This window comes from Littorina saxatilis, linkage group LG17 (assembly GCF_037325665.1).
Source record: "Littorina saxatilis isolate snail1 linkage group LG17, US_GU_Lsax_2.0, whole genome shotgun sequence".
NCBI lineage: Eukaryota > Metazoa > Mollusca > Gastropoda > Littorinimorpha > Littorinidae > Littorina > Littorina saxatilis.
In genome coordinates, this window is record NC_090261.1 from 24,324,722 (window position 1) to 24,348,416 (window position 23,695).

At 41.2% G+C, this 23,695-nt stretch overlaps 1 protein-coding gene across 1 annotated transcript in view; it reads right to left on the bottom strand.

Annotated features, from left to right (window-relative positions):
• Positions 1 to 5,187: 5,187 nt before the first annotated feature.
• LOC138953208 (C-1-tetrahydrofolate synthase, cytoplasmic-like) overlaps positions 5,188 to 23,695 on the bottom strand; it is a 44,129-nt gene continuing 25,621 nt past the window's right edge. Inside the window, exons 9-24 of the mRNA XM_070325000.1 lie at positions 21,573 to 21,742; positions 21,217 to 21,275; positions 19,752 to 19,925; positions 18,175 to 18,311; positions 17,436 to 17,665; positions 15,649 to 15,751; positions 15,197 to 15,273; positions 14,688 to 14,828; positions 13,311 to 13,379; positions 12,962 to 13,073; positions 11,677 to 11,858; positions 11,150 to 11,250; positions 9,958 to 10,135; positions 9,335 to 9,442; positions 8,183 to 8,335; positions 5,188 to 7,718 (exon numbers count right to left, since the gene is read on the bottom strand). Of these exons, the coding sequence (XP_070181101.1) occupies positions 7,629 to 7,718; positions 8,183 to 8,335; positions 9,335 to 9,442; positions 9,958 to 10,135; positions 11,150 to 11,250; positions 11,677 to 11,858; positions 12,962 to 13,073; positions 13,311 to 13,379; positions 14,688 to 14,828; positions 15,197 to 15,273; positions 15,649 to 15,751; positions 17,436 to 17,665; positions 18,175 to 18,311; positions 19,752 to 19,925; positions 21,217 to 21,275; positions 21,573 to 21,742 (2,084 nt within the window). The 3' untranslated portion in view covers positions 5,188 to 7,628. The remainder of the gene's footprint in view (positions 7,719 to 8,182; positions 8,336 to 9,334; positions 9,443 to 9,957; positions 10,136 to 11,149; positions 11,251 to 11,676; positions 11,859 to 12,961; positions 13,074 to 13,310; positions 13,380 to 14,687; positions 14,829 to 15,196; positions 15,274 to 15,648; positions 15,752 to 17,435; positions 17,666 to 18,174; positions 18,312 to 19,751; positions 19,926 to 21,216; positions 21,276 to 21,572; positions 21,743 to 23,695) is intronic.

The following is a 23,695-nucleotide window of genomic DNA, read 5'->3' on the forward strand; positions in this document are numbered from 1 at the left end:
AACACAACAGGTGATCGATTTCATTATTTTTTTTTTTAAATCATAGAAAACACACGGTCTGCCATCCTTAAAACACACATGTATCTTCTTTTCACCTTACCTGCATGGTCAGTGATTGTTCATTGTAACATAGATGCAGGTCAGTGACGACCTAGGAGCAGGCAGGAACTTCAGTAACAATCAAACTATTGGGGCAAGCCGGCCCATGAGCTAGGGGTAGAGAAAGGATTCAGGATCAGTCAAAACTGGGAAGTTGTAAAAAGTACAGTGGAACCCCCCTTTCAGTTAAGACTTCAAGACAGACATGCAGACACACTGAGGGGTCCAAGTGAGTCTTAAAATGGAGGTAAATTAACAGAGCTTATTAACAGATCTAAAAAAAAAATATATTTAGTCAAAACTTGACTAAATATAAAAACCGAGGTCTGAAAAGGACAAACTCAGTCTTAACTAATATAATATCCTAAAGGAGGGCAACCACTGTATGAGAAAACAACTGCCGGTGTAACACGAGAAAATTACTCCCACGAGATTTTTACTCCGGAGTAAAAATTTCGTACGAAAATGTTACTCCCTTTACGAAAAAAGCACTCCCCCATTACACGAGAAAATTACTCCCCACGACAGGTGAGTTCCGAGTAAACATTTCGTACACAAATGTTACTCCCCTGACGAATAAAAAAAACGAATAAATTACTTCACCCTAACACGAGCAATTTAACTTCCCATGCCAGGTGTACGAAATTTTGACTCCCTTGTCCCCTGTTAGTCTTGGTGGTGGAATGAGTGGAGGGAGGCTAGCGCGACATTCGTTTGCGCGAGATCACATATTGGCATTATCCCTTCGCCCGCATCCCATTTTCGCGTACGAGATTCAGTTTTACTGGAAGTGAAAAAAATGGGGAGTAAAAATTTCGTGGAGGGAGTAATTTTTTCGTGCCTTGGGGAGTTCTTTTCTCGTACGTAATGTGTACTCGGAGTAAGAATTTCGTACGAAATTTTTACTCCGGAGTACATTTTTCGTGGAGTAAAAATTTCGTGTTACACCGGTCACGAGCGCTTGAGGAGAAAACAGAAGAAAATCTCAATAACAAATCGAGAACAAGTCGCAGAGTAAGGCGAAATTACTACATTTAGTCAAGCTGTGGAACTCACAGAATGAAACTGAACGCACTGCATTTTTTCACAATGACCGTAGTCCGCCGCTTGTGCAAAACGGAGTGAACTGACGAGCCTGTTTAGCGCGGCAGTAGTGGTTTCGCTGTGCTGCATAGCACGCTTTTCTGTGCCTCTCTTCGTTTTAACTTTCTGAGCGTGTTTAATCCTAACATATCATATCTATATGTTTTTGGAATCAGGAACAGACAAGGAATAAGATGCAATTGTTTTTAAATCGATTTCGGAAATTTAATTTTGATCATAATTTTTATATTTTTAATTTTCAGAGATTGTTTTTAATCCAAATATAACATATTTATATGTTTTTGGAATCAGGAAATGATGTAGAATAAGATGAACGTAAATTTGGATCGTTTTATATAAAAAAATATGTATTACAATTTTCAGATTTTTAATGACCAGTCATCAATTAATTTTTAAGCCACCAAGCTGAAATGCAATAACGAAGTCCGGCCTTCGTCAAAGATTGCTTTACAAAACTTTCAATCAATTTGATTGAAAAATGAGGGTGTGACAGTGCCGCCTCAACTTTTACAAAAAGCCGGATATGACGTCATCAAAGACATTTATCGAAAAAATGAAAAACACGTCAGGGGATATCATACCCAGGAACTCTCATGTAAAATTTCATAAAGATCGGTCCAGTAGTTTACTCAGAATCGCTCTACACACACAAGACACACACACACGCACACACACAACCACACACAGACAGGCACACATACACCACGACCCTCGTCTCGATTCCCCCTCTATGTTAAAACATTTAGTCAAAACTTGACTAAATGTAAAAAGGAACTAATTTGATAGCAAAACGAGGAAAAATACTGGAGTGGTGATCAAATTAACCGTCCACTCTGGGAACGAGGAAACTACTCAGTTTGTACAAATATGAGGCCCAACAAACGGCTATGCAAGCAGCCCGAATAACGACAAATCTGGTCATTAATGAATCGGCATTTGACTGTGGACGGAAAGTAAATGTGTTGAACATAAGAACTGTTTTGAGTTCATTCGTTTCGAAGTGTTCTTCTTCCTCATGACGTGTGTGTATCGAGTCATTCATGTTCACTTGTTTCAGTTATGTCTAGTCAGTATGGCTATTTTTTTCAATTTCTTTGACCATGTCGAATTCTTTTTTACATTTAGTCAAGTTTTGACTAAATGTTTTAACGTAGAGGGGGGAATCGAGACGAGGGTCGTGGTGTATGTGTGTATGTGTGTCTCTGTGTGTGTGTGTGTGTAGAGCGATTCAGAGAAAACTACTTAACCGATCTTCATGAAACTTGACATGAGAGATCCTGAGTATGGTATCTCCAGACGTCATATCCGGCTTTTCGTGAAAGTTGAGGCGGCACTGTCACGCTCTCATTTTTCAACCAAATTGGTTGAAATTTTGGTCAAGTAATCTTCGACGAAGCCCGGACTTTGGTATTGTATTTCAGCTTGGAGGCTTAAAAATGAATTAATGAGTTTGCTCATTAAAGTTGTCATTAAAATCGATTTTTCGCAAACAGACTTAAAATTGATTGCATCGTATTCTTCATCATATTCTGAATCTAAAAATATATACATATGTCATGTTTACTCTTAAAATGTGATCACAATTAACGAAAATAGATTAATTAGTCTTACGATAAAAATTTAAGAAATCGATCCAAAAATGATTTCATCTTATTCTTTATCATTTCCTGATTCCACAAACATATAGATATGATAGGTTGTATTCAAAACAAGCTCAGAAAGTTAACAAGAACACCGAAAAGGGCGCTTTCCTGCTTAGCACAATACGCTACCGCGCTATTCTGGCGTGTTAATTTCACTGCGTTTTGCACGTGGAAGGTGAGCGATTTCCTTCTCGCGGGGATTGACGAAGCTGTACTGTCTTTGTGAAAAACTACAGTGCGTTCAGTTTCATTCCGTGAGTTCGACAGCTTGACTAATTGTAGTAATTTCGCCTTACGCGACTTGTTCTTTTTATATTTAGTCAAGTTTTGACTAAATGTTTTAACATAGAGGGGGAATCGAGACGAGGGTCGTGGTGTATGTGTGTCTGTGTGTGTGTCTGTGTGTGTGTGTAGAGCGATTCAGACTAAACTACTGGACCGATCTTTATGAAATTTTACATGAGAGTTCCTGGGTATGATATCCCCAGATGTGTTTTTCATTTTTTGGATTAATGTCTTTGATGACGTCATATCCGGCTTTTTGTAAAATTTGAGGCGGCACTGTCACACCCTCATTTTTCAATAAAATTGATTGAAATTTTGGCCAAGCAATCTTCGACGAAAGCCGGACTTCGGTATTGCATTTCAGCTTGGAGGCTTAAAAATTAATTAATGACTTTGGTCATTAAAAATCTGAAAATTGTAATTAAAATTATTTTTTTATAAAACGATCCAAAATTACGTTCATCTTATTCTTCATCATTTTCTGATTCCAAAAACATATAAATATGTTATATTCGGATTAAAAACAAGCTCTGAAAATTAAAAATATAAAAATTATGATTAAAATAAAATGTCCGAAATCGATTTAAAAACAATTGCATCTTATTCTTTGTCGGTTCCTGATTCCAAAAACATATAGATATGATATGTTTGGATTAAAAACACGCTCAGAAAGTTAAAACGAAGAGAGGTACAGAAAAGCGTGCTATCCCGCTCAGCGCGACCACTACCGCACTATTCTGGCTTGTCGATTTCACTGCCTTTGCCACGAGCGGTGGACTGACGAAACTACGAGTATGCGGTCTTGGTGAAACGATGCAGTGCGTTCAGTTTCATTCTGTGAGTTTGACAGCTTGACTAAATCATAGACCTATAATATGGGTAGGTCCCTGACTATAAATGTAGTAATTTCGCCTTACGCGACTTGTTTTAATTTGCCACCCCAAAACGCACACCCACACACACTTACTAAAATACATCAAAAACTGAAGAGAAAATCATTAGTGATGCTCAGCATTTCTCACACTTGCATGCACAAGCAGAAGCAACAGCCGACCCACCAATCCTAATATCGCTGACAATCAAAATGATAATGATGTGTGTGGTCAGAACAAACACCGCTCACTTGTTTTCCCTTTGGTCACAGAAGCAGCTGTGGAAACGACGTGTCCTTCCATTTCTGCGCTGGCTTTGCCGCTTCTCTTGTAATTTGCTCAGGATCACAGAACGTTCGACTGATTCTCCCAGACTCCGTGGCTTGATTCACCCCCACCCCCCCCCCCCCCCCCCCCCTTTCCAGTTTTTTTTCTTCTTTTCTTTCTAAGTTTCTGTCTTCTATTTCCTCTCTTTCCTGCTGAGACGATGTTTTCCAGTGTGTCGGGTTCTGTGTGGCTTGATACCCCACTTCTCTCCAACTGTATCTTCTCTTCAGTGACTTCTGTTCCTTCCTTTCCTTTTCTGTTGAGATGGCTTTCCTCGGAATTTATAAGACTTATCTTTCTGTCTTCTCCAATATATGTGTTCTGTTTCTTTTATTTTTTATTCCTGCAAAGATGCTTTCCTCAGACTCTGAGGCTTGATACCACAACCCCCAATTTGTTTTCTACTCTATTTTATATGAGATGTTTTCCATTTTCTCGAACTCTGCAAGGCTCGATTCCCACTCAGTTTTTCTCTTCTGTTCCTTCCTTCACTGCAGAGATGTTTTTCTTGATAGGGAATTGGGCTGCTGATTGTTGGTATCAGCTGGAATAATGTGCGAGGAAATGGGAGATCTTTCCTTCATTGCTGGTTTTGGTTACAGTGAAAACAGGCCGAGACACCCACTTTACTTCTACTTGATGGTGTCAGAACGAGAAAGTGGTGGAGAAAAAAAGGAGAGAGATGGCGGGTGAGAGAAAAATGTGTGTGTGTAACGTGTGTGTGTGTGTGTGTGTATGCGAGCGTGTGTCTGTCTGTTTGTGTCTGTCTATCTGTCCTTTCATATGCGTAGGGCACGGAGAAAGATTGCCCAGAAATATAAAGAAAATTAGAGAAACAAAAACCAAGCCACAGTCCCTCATATCACCATTATCATAATGTTTTTTTATTCAAGCAAAATATTGCGTTGTATGAACAGCTTTCAAAAACAATCCTGCAATCAATTACTTATCTTTTCAGTTCTTCCCTTCCCGTGATGCTCTCGCCATAAACACTTTGTTTTTGGAATAATTAATGTATGAAAAAACGCAAAAAGTATTTTCAAAACGTGAAAAAGAAAAATGCAAAATACAAACACAGCAAGAAAAGGCAGCTTTAAAAAAAAAATCATATTTCTGAATATGCATCATTGTCACTGAAAGCCGTCGCGATATAACCTTCGGGGTTGAAAACGACGTTAAACACCAAATAAAGAAAGTCAGTCACTGAAAGGCATATCAACATGAATTGTAAAAAGACTCTTTTCACAGCACAGATTTGATGTGCATTAAGAGGAGGGGGGGGGGGGGGGGCGCGCGCGGAGAACACCAAAAGCCGTAGACTCTCAACAATCAAATTCAAATATCCACATACATATAAATGCCTTCAAATATAACAGCGCAAAAAAGGTCAGACTGATTACAATTATCAAAAATGGTTAAAAACATAAAATAAAAAAATAGAACAAAAAATACTGAAGAGCATCATAATAATATATTGTGCAGAGCATATGTGTCCTACAATTATAAAGACAGGCATATTTTCTCTTCTCAAAATGAACATCCTTTCAAGTTTTCACTCAGTTCCTAGTTTCAAATACAAACAAAAAACAACAAGTCGCGTAAGGCGAAAATACAACATTTAGTCAAGTAGCTGTCGAACTGACAGAATGAAACTGAACGCAATGCAACGCAGCAAGACCGTATACTCGTAGCATCGTCAGTCCACCGCTCATGGCAAAGGCAGTGAAATTGACAAGAAGAGCGGGGTAGTAGTTGCGCTGAGAAGGATAGCACGCTTTCCTGTACCTCTCTTCGTTTTAACTTTCTGAGCGTGTTTTTAATCCAAACATATCATATCTATATGGTTATGGAATCAGGAAGCGACAAGGAATAAGATGAAAGTGTTTTTAAATTGATTTCGATAATTTAATTTTGATAATAATTTTTATATTTTTAATTTTCAGAGCTTGTTTTTAATCCAAATATAACATATTTATATGTTTTTGGAATCAGAAAATGATGGAGAATAAGATGAACGTAAATTTGGATCGTTTTTACAATTTTCAGATTTTTAATGACCAAAGTCATTAATTAATTTTTAAGCCACCAAGCTGAAATGCAATACCGAAGTCCGGGCTTCGTCGGAGATTACTTGACCAAAATTTCAACCAATTTGGTTGAAAAATGAGAGCGTGACAGTGCCGCCTCAACTTTCACGAAAAGCCGGATATGACGTCATCAAAGACATTTATCAAAAAAATGAAAAAAACGTCTGAGGATATCATACCCAGGAACTCTCATGTCAAATTTCATAAAGATCGGTCCAGTAGTTTAGTCTGAATCGCTCTACACACACACACAGACAGACAGACAGACAGACAGACAGACAGACAGACACACACACACACACATACACCACGACCCTCGTCTCGATTCCCCCCTCTACGTTAAAACATTTAGTCAAAACTTGACTAAATGTAAAAAACACCAGAATATTAAACCAGCATTTGTTTAGCATCACAATCATTTTAAATGTTTAATTGTATGACACACACAAATATATTGGTCATCAAATATCAGAGATAATCAACATGTGTAATAAATGAACGCTTTTTTAAAATTTCACTCCTACTGGCACTCCAATGTTGTAACATGACCTGATTGGTGGAAAACAGTTTTCTTTCCCACGTTAGTTTATTTTTTATCTTTTATAAAGAATACTAACAGATCTGTACATGTACTCACATGCTTTTCTTTATTCTAAACCACAACATTCATCTGCCTGAAAGATACATCAACCATGCAGTTTAGCACACCAATTTCTTGTATTCACATAAGTACTTGAACACATCACAAAATAGATGTAATACAACAAGCACTTGGTGTAACGAATGCAGTTTTCACAATGATACACTGCTCCCATCAGTGTAAAGATGCTACAGTGGTACCTGCCATAAAAGGACACCCTTAGGACCAGCTGAAAGTGTCTACAATGCAGGCCATCTTTTTCATAGCAGGTACATTATTTTAGTCATGATTGTACACTAAAGGAAAGGAAAAGGTGTTCTTTAGGTGATAGTCCTCTCATCACAAGAGCCTCTCATTGCAGGCACCCCTGTATATGAAATTATTTTGCACTAAAGTCTCGGGTCTGAATAGAAAAGTAAAACCATACTCTGAAACAAAAACTGTTTGGCCTCCACATCGAAAAGAAGGCATCATACATACCACATTACCTCAGTTTTTCAAAAATACCATTTTAATACCAATCTTTACCAGCAAGCACTTTCCATACAAAATTCAGTTTTTCTGTTGTAGCCTAAGACAGGCCCACAATTTCCTCGGTGTCAGGGTTGATGTCAATGTCGTAGAAGCAAGGCCTTGTGGGAAGGCCTGGCATGGTGCTCATCTGGAGACAAAAACAAAGTTTAAATACACAACATACATCCTTTTTATTTTATTTCATCCGTTATCATCCCATTGCTGGGACATTCAGGTCCCTTCCTCTAGATGAAAAACTGGCAGCAAATAAGAGTCACGCTATCCAGGTGTATGCACATTTAGGTGTTATCCGCCTCCCGCACTTCTGGCAGAATAATTACTTGCCACTGCTGTGACACGAGCATGGGTCATGTACCCCATAACATCAAACCTGTATATTAGATGTGTTTTTTTTCTTTTTCATAAGTCTGCAGGGATTGCATCTTTGAGGATCAACAAGACAAATTTAGCTGTTTTGATTAATAAGTACCACAGCACTCTGAAAATATCAAAGATCAATCACCGTGTTAACGCCCTTACTGCCCACCCCCACCCCTCGTCATCTTTTTCATCAAATTTCAATCAACAATGAAGTAAACCACAGTTACTGACCGTGCCAATGAGAGGGTAGATGAAGCCAGCTCCGATGCTGGCACGCACTTCTCTGATGGGAAGAACGAAGCCTTTGGGGGCCCCCTTTAGTTCAGGCTTGTGGGACAGAGACAGGTGGGTCTTGGCCATGCAGATAGGCAGGTCATTGAAGCCCTGTGGGAAATAACAGGCATTTAGGTCAGCACTGACACAACCTTCCTCTCCATCACACAATCGACACAGGTTTTAGCACAAAGGAGCAGAAGGGGTCAAGACCTTTTGTACAAAGTTCAAGACCTTTGTAAAAAATATCTGAGAAACTAAGGAAAAGTAAGTGCTCTAAATGTGTATGGCATGTGGAATAGAGTAAGTGAGAGTTATACTAAGTGAGATGTTTTTTTGTGTAAAAATAGAAAGATCTAAAGAAGCTGACATTTGATGCAAGCTAGACTTAGATTTTGGAGATGAAGGTAGGATATACTCTCACACTCTTATTAATATTGGTGTATCAGCGGGCGGGGATGTAGCTCAGTCGGTAGCGCGCTGGATTTGTATCCAGTTGGCCGCTGTCAGCGTAAGTCCGTCCCCACGTTCAGCGAGAGATTTATTTCTCAGAGTCAACTTTGTGTGCAGACTCTCCTCGGTGTCCGAACACCCCCGTGTGTACACGCAAGCACAAGACCAAGTGCGCACGAAAAAGATCCTGTAATCCATGTCCGAGTTAGGTGGGTTATAGAAACACGAAAATACCCAGCATGCTTCCTCCGAAAACGGCGCATGGCTGCCTAAATGGCGGGGTAAAAAACCGTCATACACGTAAAATTCCACTCGTGCAAAAAACACGAGTGTACGTGGGAGTTTCAGCCCACGAATGCAGAAGAAGAAGTGTATCAGTTGTCAAACGGTGCTTCACTGTGTGACATAACCTTTCAGGACACAAACTATGCTTTTGTGTCAAGGCTAAAAATAAATCAAGAGACAATCCATTCCCTTTGAAGCTCAATTCTCTTCCTTTCTTGCAATTTTTTCTGCAATATTAATCAAAGTTTATTATTACATAAGTTAATGGACTTGATTATTGGAGAGAAAAAAATTGTCTATGTAGGTCGGAAAGCGCAGAGAGCATTTATTAATTCTAATCATTTCCCTGCACTAAAATATGTTGACCCTGACCTGTCGTTTGTAGCGCTCCACTTGTTCCTTTGCCAGAGGTTCTAGTTGAATGCCATCGGCTCCGTAGATCTTCTTGGCGATTGTCTCTATCTTTTCCTCAATGGACAGCTGAAAGAAACACACAATTCATACTGAAAGCAACACACTACCTATCATGAACTCTTTCTTCCTGTGTACATATTCCTCCCTTTTTCAATTCCTCATAAAAATCAAAAATACCTTCTTTTTTCAAAACGCCGCCAAGAGCTTTACTTCTTTTATGTACATTGCTGCACAGAACTTCACTGCAGATGTAAATGTTCCAAACAACTGCTTGCTCTCTAACAAACTCAAACTTGTAACATGCAGCACAGCAAATTGCTACAAAAGTACAGTGGAACACCCCTTTTAAGACCTCCAAAAATCTGAGAAAATCGAGTCTTAAAAAGGAGGGAGTCTTAAGTTAGGGGGTCTTCAAAGGGGGGTTCCACTGTACCTGACATGAGCAGAGGCTCTGAAGACACATTGCAAACGTCCACAGAAAAGTACACTGTTGTTAATCTAACACAAGGACACAGCAAAGTTGTCATTTTAAGTAAATTTTCTCTCAAATAAAGAACATCAAGTGATGGGTCTGACTGTACCTTGAGATCGTAGAGGAACTGAAAGTTGCTGGGTTGTTCAGTGGCCTTCTCCACAGCTGTAGCCAGGTCTGTAGCACCTAGGCCACCCTGCGCCCAGTGAGTGCAGATGACCGCGTCAAACGCTCCCTTCTCACGAGAAATCTTCTGTACCAGCTCAACCTCTGCTTTGGTGTCTGTGCTGTTAACAAACACATGTCAGATTGACGTGTAAGTGGAAGCAGGCCATTTTTACCTCAGTGTTAATAATACATATAGTTTTGTTAGCTCCTGTAGAGTGCACCACTTTTGAAAGGTCCAAGCACAGTGTGTGTTCGGACATCTCTTTGTGGTACCGGTATGTGCTCATATCATCAGTGGATTTTGTGTGGGGAAACTGCATGAAATATTTTAAGGTCATCCAGTATGATGGGGTTGATCATTATCATTTGCTGGTTGAGACCTTTACTTTTCTTTTGGCACACCGCCTGCCAACCAACTCTAATGAAATTGCAGGAATTCCAGCTTGTAAGTTTCCATGTACATTTTCTTTCCTGTGTTCAAAAAAGCCTGTGAGCAAAATATCCAAGAAAGCAATGTTTGGCTTGTGAAACAAAGTCTGTTTGTAACAATAATCATCGGTGAAATCGTGGGACCTCGTAAGTGACTCGGACGGGCGCAGTGGCGTGGTGGTAAGACGTCGGCCTCCTAATCGGGAGGTCGTGAGTTTAAATCCCGGTCGCTGCCGCCTGGTGGGTTAAGAGTGGAGATTTCTTCCAGGTCAACTTATGTGCAGACCTGCTAGTGACTTAACCCCCTTCGTGTGTACACGCAAGCACAAGACCAAGTGCGCACGGAAAAGATCCTGTAATCCATGTCAGAGTTCGGTGGGTTATAGAAACATGAAAATACCCAGCATGCCTCACCCGAAATCGGCGTATGCTGCCTGAATGGCGGGGTAAAAACGGTCATACACGTAAAAACCCACTCGTGCTAAAAACACGAGTGAACGTGGGAGTCTAAGCCCATGAGCGAAGAAGAAGAAGAAGAAGTAAGTGACTCTTGGCGCCAAGTCACTCATGAGGTCCCACGATTTCACCGACGCAATGCTCTTTTACACGCAGGGGAATACGGAGAGGGTCAGTGGAGTACTGACATATCAAAGCTTTCCTTTTTTCTGTTGCCAAAACTGAAAAGAACTGTCACTACGACTCACGCGAACGAGTTGACGGCCACAACCACAGGGATGCCGAAGAAGTTGGCGTTCTCGATCTGCTTGATCAGGTTGCTGCATCCTTTCTCTATCAGATCCAGGTTCTGAACAAATAACATGCAAAAATTGTGAGACAGGCAAACCAACAAAAAATTATAGTCACAAGTCAGACGCTTTGCCTTCATCGTACTGTGGCACTCGCTAAAAATGCAAGGGTCAAGTAAACCAAAAATGTTTGGTATTCCACTGGTAAAAATATCAAAATAACACACACCCAGGTATGATATTTAGTTTGGCTGATTTTCCAGACATAGATGCAATCGCTGTTTATTAAACATAGTTTGATAGGTTGGCATAACAGAGTGAGAGTCATGATTCATACTTGTAAAGACATTCTCTCTCTCTCGCTCTCTCTCTCTCTCTCTCTCTCTCTCTCTCTCTCTCTCTCTCTCTCTCTCTCTCTCTCTCTCTCTCTCTCTCTCTAAATAAATAAATAAATAAATAAATAAATAAATAAACAAAAACTGTACCTCTTCAGTGTACTCTTTGGGAAGCGGCACACCGGCTGTAACGGTGGGGCCACCGCCGTGCATTTTGAGGGCCCGAATAGTGGCCACCAGAACGACGGCATTGGGTACCAGGCCTGAGTAACGGCACTTGATGTTAAAGAATTTCTCCATGCCGATGTCAGCGCCAAACCCAGCCTCCGTCACTGTTGATGAATACAGAAAGTAGTTTTCACATTTCTGAGGATGTGCTTTGTCTACTCCACTTTATTTTCTGTTTCCTACATGATGATTAGACGACGGTTTGTTGTTACTGCAATTTGCTGTAACTCACTCTGCATAAGACTGCATTTTGGGTGTAGTTATGTCCCTTTAATCAGCTTTACTTTCAGCGGTTTACTTCCCTTGAGCTGAATTTTTACCAATTTAGAAGCTCATAAAATAACTCACATTAAAAAAGCAAGCCAGTATATCTACATATTTTTCGTTCAATCATATTCAGCTGCTTAAGCAGATATTAAAAATACCAACACAAAGTTCAGAGACCCACTCACACCAACTTATAACCGAGTTGAAACACAGAAGTTGATATTACCTGCTATTCAGACTTGGTCGTGTGACAGACGTTTTCTTCCACACGAGATTACGTTGATTGTCTAACGAAGTCGGAATAGCATTTATGTCTCACAGCTTCAACAGAGGAGAGAACAAACACGTTTTGCGTACTCAGGCTTGATAAACCTAAACACAGGAGCAGCCATTGTGGAGAGATCTACTTTTTGACGAAAGTAACCGAACAACTATGAATGACGTCTCGGTATATGTGAATGACGTCACAGTCATCGTCACAGTCTGTATCTTTTGAAGCATCGCAATCTTCATGACGTCTTTCTGTGCCTGCATCCGCGAAATGTTTGTTCTTTCCGGGATCTTTGTCATCGATGTTCATAACTCTGTCCAAGATTCAGACTAACAAGCCTCGTGAGCGAGCCACTTTCCAAGGGCAGCTAAATTCGCGTATGGAAACAGTTCTGTCGTCTGGGATGCCGTTTTCAGTATTCTCAGCGTTGAAGAATTTGTAAAGAGAGGAAACAATAACAGCGGGAGAAATAAAAGTCGTGTGTGCATTTTGGGGCGTTCGGAGGGACGATTTCGAGTTTGAATCCGTTCTTGCACATGCTCCAAAGCGTGCAACATACAATCTTGCACACGTTTGCTTTAGTAGTGGCAAAGAAGGAAAGGGTGTGACATACACACACACACACACGAAAGACAGAGCTAAACTCTTTATTTCAGTTAGCAAACTTACCCACAAAGCCCTTCTCTCCCACGATCTTCAGTGCCAGCTTGTCAGCCAGAATGGAAGAGTTGCCGTGAGCAATGTTAGCGAAGGGTCCGGCGTGAACAAATACGGGAGTACCCTGAAAGCCACAGACATGAATGTGCAGTTTCCAAGTTTTTGACCAAACTATTCAACCCACCTGCTACACCAGTGTGACATAGAACTGCACAAGCAGTTTTGAAATGAAAATAATAAGAAAGTAGACCACAAGGTGATGTGGGCATGTCTGGGTGTCTGAGAGAGGGGAATTTGGAGGGAGGAGGAACGGAGGAGGGGGGAGGTTGGGGGGTTGTACATTATAATACAAGGGATTTACCTCCAAGGTTTGCATGAGGTTCGGGCGAATTGCATCTTTCATCAGCACCGTCAATGCTCCACCCATGCCCTGTAGAAAACAGACAAATCGGATCATTCAAAATGAAACATGCTTCACAGTCTCAAGTCTCGCACCCTCTGTTGATTTTTTTTCTCCACAGAGAGCAAGTAGCCTTTCCTCCTTGTAAAGAATGTACAGTGGAATCCAGCTATAACAAACCTGGGTATAATAAATCCCTCTTTTAACAAACTGCCATTGATTTCCCGGCAGACAGCCTTCTATTTCTTACTTGTTACTTTCCGGCTACATCGAACCTTTTGAACTCATTTGCATAACGAACCCCTCTTTTAACAAACACGTTTTCATCGCCCCAGAGCCGTTTTGTCTCTAAAAGTCACAAGGCTACAACGAACTGATGTCAATAATTGTCTCCAAAGACAAAAATACACAAAAATACACAAACACAAGTGCACATCGCGTGATGAGCGAACTCTGAACAAACTAACAGCGGGAGGTGCACGGAACAGATCGAACCAAAACCGAAAGTTGTGGTGACGTCATGACATTTTGCGATGTACGTCAGCGAAGCTCGTGCACATGTGGTCTGTCTTGCTAAAAACAATGGCTGACGAACATGGTTTCAAAATCTGGAACTGTTTTTTTGTTTTCTCCGATCCGTGACCGAGTGACGCGATATAGAACCACGCGTTCGTTTGAATCAATACTCTCCTCAGGCAGTGAAGTCTCCTAAATTGCTCAACACTGTGGACAGTCCGGAGTGCAGTTATGTCCCGTGAATGAGCGAGTCAAAGTTTTATCGTGAAAACTGACGCTTTTCATGCACCTCCCGCTGTTAGTTTGCCTCTCTCTATGGATTATATTATGAAGCTGTTGAAAACATGCAGAGATTGTACTCTCCAAGGAAAGATCGATGGGACGATCATTTGAAGGTGATTGGGAAAACTTGTCTTGAGGCCATTTAGGGTTGAAAACTCTACAGCGAATTACTGATATAACGAACTAAAATGTATCTCCCTTGAGATTCCTTGTACCCGGACTCCACTGTATTTAATATGTGGGCTCTAAGCTTGGTTAAACATAAATTCTGACCAAATTTTAGTCTGCTTTGGCTTTTTTTCTTGCTGGGTGGAATCAAATTAACCTACATGCACATTTTGATACTGCTTTCTACAATATCTAAAATTGGTCATGTCAAAGCGCATCGTAACCAAGAAGGGGTCTCAAAGCAGCTGCTCTTTATTCTTTCTGCATCTGGTATCACTTCCAGAAGTTCCACAGTGTGTACAATTTCCATGAAGATCTGTTACAAAATTATCTTAAGCACAGGATAAATAAAGTTCAGGTTGGCTAACTGACCAGGTCGTCAGCGGTGATGGGATGTCCTGCTTTGCTGCTGGCGACCACCATCTTGCCCAGTCGCTCACGCATGTCACGAAGGTCAGAGGTCAAGGCCAGTATGGCCATGATTTCACTGGCCACTGTGATGTCAAACTGGGTCTGAGCAGAAAAAAAGGAACAACCGTCACATTCTTTTGTGGAGTAAAACCCAATCAAGAAAACGATCGGGACAAATGGCAAAAATAGAAAAGAAATCTTTGAAAAAATTAAATAAGCAGTGCAACGTTCTTTCTGCTATAGTAAATATGCAAGTATACTGCAGTGCTCAAGAACCAGCTACTACTAGTACTACTATTGCTGTATTGAATCAGTCAATGTTGTTGTCTTATTTTTACTGATTAAAGCTCATATAAATTGCATTCATTACCTGCAACAAAAGTTTAGTCTTGCTTCTCTCTTTTTCTTACAAATTACTCTGATACACTGTATTCACTAAGTACAGATGCAGTTTTCCTTTCAATACTTACCTCTCTCGTCATGTTCTTCTCCTGTGGACCCTGGCCAATGGTGATCTTACGCAGGAACCGGTCATTTGTGTCCAGCACTGAGGAAAAATTATCATAACTGACAAGTCTAAAAAATATTTTAAATTTGATTAGGCTGACATAATGGTTCAATGCTGATGTTTAAACCATGCCACTGACATTACATTTTTGTCAAGGGCTTTGACAAAGCTCTCAATGATATTTTTGTCAAATAAAGCCTTCCTGCTGACAGCTTACAAAATTGATTTAAACGAAATTTGGAAAATGTGTGTATACGAAGGCAAATATTTCAAAACTAGAATGTGTCTTGTTCCGAGAATCTGCAGCATGATAAAGAACACTGATCAATCATGCATTCTTCTCCAATACAGGACATTTAAGTACAGCAAGCTTCAGTAACATAACCACATGGAGACATCATCAAAGGCCAGTACCTCTCTGCCAGGTGATGGTATCCTTGTCAAAGTCCAGCCTGACAAACTGCATCACCTCTTCAGGGGTCAGCTCCTTGGGGTCTGTCTTGGTGATACCAAGCCTCTAAATAAATAGATAAATAACAAATTACCGAACATTCTTAAAATAAAATTTAAAAGTAAAAGAGAACCAGTACACCCCAAAATCTCCAAAAACACTTGTCGGAGGTGTAAAATGCATAACTATGTGTATGTACCGTGTTTCAGGAGACAATAGTCTCAAATAACAAGAAGAGCAAACGCTCGATCGAGTCACTTTCGCAGTTCTGAATATTATATGAGGCATCAGATGGACAGGAAGAAATTGCTATTCACAACACAATGAGTCACGTTCACATAAAATTTGAGCCCGGTCACTTTTATAGTTTCCGAGAAAAGCCCAACGTTAAGTTGTGTGTTGCCGAACAGAAAAGGCTAGTTATCTCCCTTGTTTTTCTGATAACGTTCGTAAAAGGCTACAGATGTAAATACTTTGATGTAAAGAATAATCCTACAAAGTTTCAATCACATCCGATGAACTTTGTCAAAGATATAAAATGTCTAATTTTTCCTTTGACGCTGACCTGTGACCTTGAAAAAGGTCAAAGGTCAACGAAACCATCGTTAAAGTGTAGAGGTCATTGGAGGTCACGACTAAACAAAATATGAGCCCGATCGCTTTGATAGTTTCCGAGAAAAGATATAAAATGTCTAATTTTTCCTTTGACGCTGACCTGTGACCTTGAAAAAGGTCAAAGGTCAACGAAACCATCGTTAAAGTGTAGAGGTCATTGGAGGTCACGACTAAACAAAATATGAGCCCGATCGCTTTGATAGTTTCCGAGAAAAGATATAAAATGTCTAATTTTTCCTTTGACGCTGACCTGTGACCTTGAAAAAGGTCAAAGGTCAACGAAACCATCGTTAAAGTGTAGAGGTCATTGGAGGTCACGACTAAACAAAATATGAGCCCGATCGCTTTGATAGTTTCCGAGAAAAGTCCAACGTTAAGGTGGTGTCTACGGACGGCCGGCCGGACAGACTAACACTGACCGATTAGGCCAAAAAAAATAATAGGTGTGGTTACGGTAACCCGACCTACCCTATTTTTAGGGGCCGACCCTATAACTTTTTATTACATTTGTCAAAAAAAAAAAAAAACGAGTGCAAAAAACGCAATGAAAGCGAAAGCGCCCGTGTCGCACACTTATTTCCCTGTCAAGTAGGTTTAATTTGTACACATTAGAAAAAAAGTTTAAAAAAAAAGAAAAAATGATTGCCTACCTACCTACCCTATTTTTTTTGGCTATGTTACCGTAACCACACCTATTTTTTTTTTTGGCCTTACATAGTCACTTTTTCTCAAGTGACTCAAAAAATGGTTCAACAGATATTTTCCATGTGTATATATATCTGTCAGGCGTTTTGTATGCTGTAGAATAGTTGTATTCCTTGAAGGTGAAGCCAGAATGTAAGCATGCTGAAAGCATCACAGTGAATTATATGCTCAGATGTGCATGTTTTTAAGAGATCAAGTCATATGGAGCAGCCATTACATTTTGGATGTCCGCTCACCACGACTTTTTCTTTCCAAAACATGCACATCTGTGCTCTTTTTCTTTTTAATGATTCCAATCGCTTGACAAAATTAATCAGTCAATATTTGCGTCAGTGTGTTGAGGGGTGCAACTGTTGCTTAGATTGTGAAACCCCAGACAGAAATTTTTTCTGAAAACGTCTTTTCATTTCAGCATAACACACACACACACCTTCAGGCGCCCCAGCTGAATCTTGCAGAATTCCTGCTTGCCCTTGGCAGTGGGAACCAGACGCTTAAAGAGGGCTTCATCCGACTGGGTGGCCTCATGGAAGATGCGAGCGTCAATGGCAGCAGCGACAAGGTTGTTGGCAGCAGTGATGGCATGGATGTCGCCCGTCAGGTGAAGGTTGAATTCCTCCATGGGGATCACTTGAGAGTAGCCTCCTCCTGCAGCGCCACCTAATGGGAAAACACACAAAAATCAACTTCACCATCTAAATGTACAGAACTCCACTTAGGTAGGTAGACATTTGTCAGTCAAAGTTAGTTACCAGTGTTAACCATTTGATGGGTGGGGGTAGGTAAATGGAATGTGAGGGGAGTTGTTTTGGGAGTTAGTGGTGGTGAGGCGCTAACACTGAATTTGTTTTTCAAGCAATCCGATCTTGCCAACCTGTCTCCAAAAGCAGACATATCAAACAAGCAGCACCATGTCAAAACAGACTTCTTTGTGTGTGTGTGTGCTCAAACACACAATTATATTATATTGCTGGATCAGTCCTTGCACATAGAATCAAACACATATTCTCTTTGCTACACGTGCCCAAATCAAATCAAATCAAATTAACTGTATTATCTCAATCTCAACAAGCTAATGCAGATTACAAAGTCTCCATGTGCAATGAGCCAGATTCTTATCAATCTTAATTAAAGAGCCTCCCATAACACAAAATCATGCACCAATTTACCTTTGATGCCGAAGGTGGGTCCTTGAGAGGGCTGGCGGACACAGGCAAAGCAGTTCTTCTTCAGTTGAGCTCCCAGGGCTTGGGCCAGACCAATGGTAGTGGTGCTCTTTCCCTCTCCCAGGGGTGTGGGGGTGATGCTGACAATAACAGTCAGATAATACCATCAATAAATACAGGGGCTATAGCGGGTCACCCAGGACTCGGCCATTTATAACAAAAATAATTTACACAAGATAAAAAACAAGGCTATGTAGAAAAAATAAATACAAATTGTGCAGTTCCTGGAACCTGTTCTAAGTAGCAAGGTCCACTTTCAGAACCATTCCTTTTGGTCCATGTGCCTTCACCTGAACGAGGTCCTCCATTGAGCCCAAAGTCAACTTCACCAAGACTTTTACAAACAAGAAGAGCAAACGCTCGATCGAGTCACTTTCGCAGTTCTGAATATTATATGAGGCATCAGATGGACAGGAAGAAATTGCTATTCACAACACAATGAGTCACGTTCACATAAAATTTGAGCAAGGTCACTTTTATAGTTTCCGAGAAAAGCCCAACGTTAAGTTGTGTGTTGCCGAACAGAAAAGGCTAGTTATCTCCCTTGTTTTTCTGATAACGTTCGTAAAAGGCTACAGATGTAAATACTTTGATGTAAAGAATAATCCTACAAAGTTTCAATCACATCCGATGAACTTTGTCAAAGATATAAAATGTCTAATTTTTCCTTTGACGCTGACCTGTGACCTTGAAAAAGGTCAAAGGTCAACGAAACCATCGTTAAAGTGTAGAGGTCATTGGAGGTCACGACTAAACAAAATATGAGCCCGATCGCTTTGATAGTTTCCGAAATACTTTGTCAAAGATATAAAATGTCTAATTTTTCCTTTGACGCTGACCTGTGACCTTGAAAAAGGTCAAAGGTCAACGAAACCATCGTTAAAGTGTAGAGGTCATTGGAGGTCACGACTAAACAAAATATGAGCCCGATCGCTTTGATAGTTTCCGAGAAAAGTCCAACGTTAAGGTGGTGTCTACGGACGGCCGGCCGGACGGCCGGCCGGACGGCCGGCCGGACAGACTAACACTGACCGATTACATAGAGTCACTTTTTCTCAAGTGACTCAAAAACTCACAACTAAATCTGTGCAGCCAGCTTCGAGAAGCAGACTTTGTGTAGTCAACTTCACCAAGACTTTTACAAAAAACTCACTACTAAATCTGTGCAGCCAGCTTCGAGAAGCAGACTTTGTGTAGTCGACTTCACCAAGACAATTACACACTCACTACTAAATCTGTGTAGCCAGTTTCGAGAAGCAGACTTTGTGTAGTCGACTTCACCAAGACTTTTACAAAAAACTCACTACTAAATCTGTGCAGCCAGCTTCGAGAAGCAGACTTTAGCAACTGCCCCCACATCTACTCTGCAGCATTTGCATGGGGTCTTCAATAGACACACAGACATACTACTACTACTACCAATAATAATAGTAAATATAAAGGGTATTTTTATGACGCAAATCCTATAAAAGTTCTAAGCTTAAGGGTGATCGACAAGCAATGAATGAATCTTCACCTACCCTGTGACCACAACATAGCGTCCGTCCTTCTGGCTGCCCAGCCGCTGCAGAACCTGCAGAGAGACCTTGGCCTTCTTCTTGCCGTACAGGTCAACCTCTGCTGGCAGCAGACGGACTTCACGTGCAAGGATGTCAATGTCCTTGGGAGTCTGACTCTGGGCTATATCAATGTCACTGCGAAGAGAGGTCATTATTTCTTTTTGTAACAAGAAGGGCAAAGCCCATACGACTCACATGCTTGACCTTGACCTTTACATGACCTTGACCTTCAGGGTCAAGGTCAAATAACTAAACCTAGCAATGACATCATACACTAAGAATTGCTTTACACATTTTTCCTACCAAAATACATGTGACCTTGACCCAAGGTCAAGGTCATCCAAGGTCATGCAACACATAGCTGTTAATTCAAGACATAGGAAGTACAATGGTGCTTATTGGCTCTTTCTACCATGAGATATGGTCACTTTTAGTGGTTCACTACCTTATTTTGGTCACATTTCATAAGGGTCAAAGTGACCTTGACCTTGATCATATGTGACCAAATGTGTCTCATGATGAAAGCATAACATGTGCCCCACATAATTTTTAAGTTTGAAACAGTTATCTTCCATAGTTCAGGGTCAAGGTCACTTCAAAATATGTATACAATCCAACTTTAAAGGACCCTTGCGACCTTGACCTTGAAGCAAGGTCAACCAAACTGGTGTCCAAAGATAGGGCTTACATTGCCCTGTATAGCATACATAGCTAAGGTTGCCATTCTCGATAACTTCAGAAAAAAATGCGAAAATGTGAAAAATGGTCGTTTTTAAGACAACAATTATGGCCCCTGTGACCTTGAACTTGAAGTGAGGTCAAGTTGCCGCACATGTTTTTTGAGATCTTGTAACCATACACCATCAGGCCACATCAGGTGCTGATAGACTTAATAGTGTCCAAGAAATATCCAACGTTAAGTTTTCCGGACGGACGCCGGGACGGACGGACGGACAACTCGGGTGAGTACATAGACTCACTTTTGCTTCGCATGCGAGTCAAAAAGGTGTCTGTACTCTGTTTAAAGAATCAGAAAAAAAAACGAAGTTCAGCAGTCTACAGTCCCAAAGCATCAGAATGCATAACAGTGGAACCCTCATTTAAGATCTCAAAAATCTAAAAAAATCAAGTCTTAAAATGGAGGGGAAGGGGGCTAGTCTCTAAATGAACGTACATTTACAGACAGTATCACTGCAAAATAAAATCTTGAAAATAGGCTCTTCAAATGGAGGGAGGGAGGGGGGGGGTTCAATTGCAAAGAGGATTTCTTCACCTTTCATGTCACATTTTTAAGGGATATGAACAGCAACATTTCAAAAACTACGGTCACATTGAGAACTAAACACAGGAGCCAAACTACAAATAAGACACACACTTTAGTGCTGGTACAAATCAGACTATCACACATATCTAAGAAAAGTGTTACCTTGGCACTGGAGTGTTCAGCTCAAGGGGAAGAGGATTCAGTTTCCACTCATCCACCCCCTGCAACAAGTCACAACATTTTCTTGATATTTTCAGAACACAAACATTTGGACAACAACAAAACTAGCACACGTACTCCGCTATTGAGCCTTCATTAGGTCTCCAAAGCAAAATGCTCTCTCTCTCTCTCTCTCTGTTTCTCTCTCTTTTTGTGAATGTCCATGTACATATTATGTGATTAGAGAAGTCCCTGTCTGGGCGAGGGCTGGTTGAAAAAAAACTTTTTTATAATGCTTAGGCCACAACCCTCGTAAAATGTTATTTCATTTAATATCTCTCTCTCTCTCACTGACTGACCCCAGCAGCTTCAGTAGCCTTGCGGGACTGATCCACAGTGTTCTTCAGCAGCATGGCGACTGTCATGGGGCCCACGCCACCAGGGACGGGTGTGATCCACGACGCCACCTCCTTGGCCGACGCAAAGTCCACATCACCCACCAGGCGGTAACCGGCCTTCTTCGTGCTGTCTGTGTGACAACAGAGAGAAATCTAGGTGAAGGAACTATTGTGGAAGCCCCCTTTTAAGATCCCCCAATTTAAGACCTCCTCCCTTTTAAGACCCTGTATTCTCAGACTTTCTGTTCATAACCTCTGTAAATTTACCTCCCTTTTAAGATAACATTTTCTCAGATTTGTTTAGGTCTTAAATGGGGGGTTCCACTGTAATACAGATTAACCTGAAGACTTTCTCATCATAGTGAAGAGCGCTGTCAATTTTCAGTATTGAATACTATCAATTAACAGATGGGTTTTTTCCCCAAACAGTACATATCTGGAAGAGACAAACAGATAAGAAGGGTTGTGAATATCTGTATTCCACGACACAACAGATCTGCCAACTGAGTGATTCAAGAGTCTGCCGTAATGTAGTACAGCAGTCCCTGCAATGTACAGCCCCCGGCGTGAGCGGACACCTGACATGTACGGACACATTTGCTCGGCACGGAGTGTTTTCCTTCTATATTTGCCCCCCCTTAAACGGACACCTGCAAAACGTGGACGCGGACACTCATTTTCGGTCCCAACAGCAGGTCATACCTCCAATGTACGGACAGACCATCGTCAAATTTTCACCACAACAAAATCGATAACAGAGCAGTCCGGCTCTTGGTACAAAGATCACAGCCGCAATGGCGTGACGACAGTCACTGGTAACTTGAGTGCACCTGTACCCATCAGGAGGGGGGGGGGGGGGCGGGGGGGTAGTTTTGGTCAGGAGTGGAGTACATGCGAAGATGCCAACATGAAACTGCACTGTGCTCTTTATTCTTGTCTGTTGGACGTAAACAACAGAAACCACAGTTGATGAAGGTCCTGAGCGAAAGAGAGTGAAAAACCGGCCACAGTTCTCAGCATCGTGTGTCTGTGTGTAACCTCTTTCATTGACAAGATACTCTTGTTTCCCCTCAGCCTTGACCAGTGAGTCGGTTGCCTAATCTGTGAACCCTTCAGTTGTCTTGCTTTGTCAAAAGTTACGACACAGTCAACTGGTTTTGCTCTGAGTGAACAGTTGGAGCTGACCTCTCTGGCCACAGCCCCAAACAGTACATGGCTGGAGGGAGTGAGAGAGAGAGAGGGGGGGGGGGGGTGGAGGGGTAGCTGGCTAAACTCTGTGGGGTGTCCGGTGTCACTGCATGTCAGCAGGAAGAGCATTGGAGAGAAATAGAGAGGTGTACTCTTCCACACAATTTCCAAGCATCAGTTGTCACGGCTTGGGGTAGGCATTAGTGAGGGAGAGTGGGAGCTGTGTTATGTACAGTGTATTTCCGACTGAAGAGTGAAAAGTAGAGAAAGGGGGAATGTACGTTCTGGCTCACCGATTCCGACAGACCCTAAATATTAACGCAAAATAGGCTTCTGGACTAAACTTTTACTAAAATGAAACATGCGACAAAATCAGAAAAATACTGCATAAATCCATACAAAAAAAATACAGTAAAGTAAGGTTGTTTTGAACCAATGCCGGGTCTGTCGGAATCAGTAACCCAGAACGTACATTCCCCCTTTCTCTCTGTGCAACGCTAAATTTAGTTTCCATTGAAATATTAACTAGTTGCAGCCAGCGTGCGTATTGATCCAATCTGCCCGTCGGTCGGCTAGCCATAACTACCGTATTGATCTGGTAAAAACAAACAGCAAGCTTGTCTTCTATACTGATTCCTCCAATGGCAAGACAAGATTAAATCATGTGATAGCAACAGTTACGTCACGTCCGCCCACCACTTGGTATTGATTGTAACATAGCCTGGTGATTTTGCCATTTCATTCCGGACTCGCCTGCCGTGCAGTTGTGCTTTCTGTGAGAGTCAAGATAGCATTTCTGAAGAATTAGAGAGAGAACTTCTTCCTCAAGATATGGATCAACAAAGCAGATGGAGTGTAGAACAACTTGGCATCATTGAGGAGCATATATTTCATCA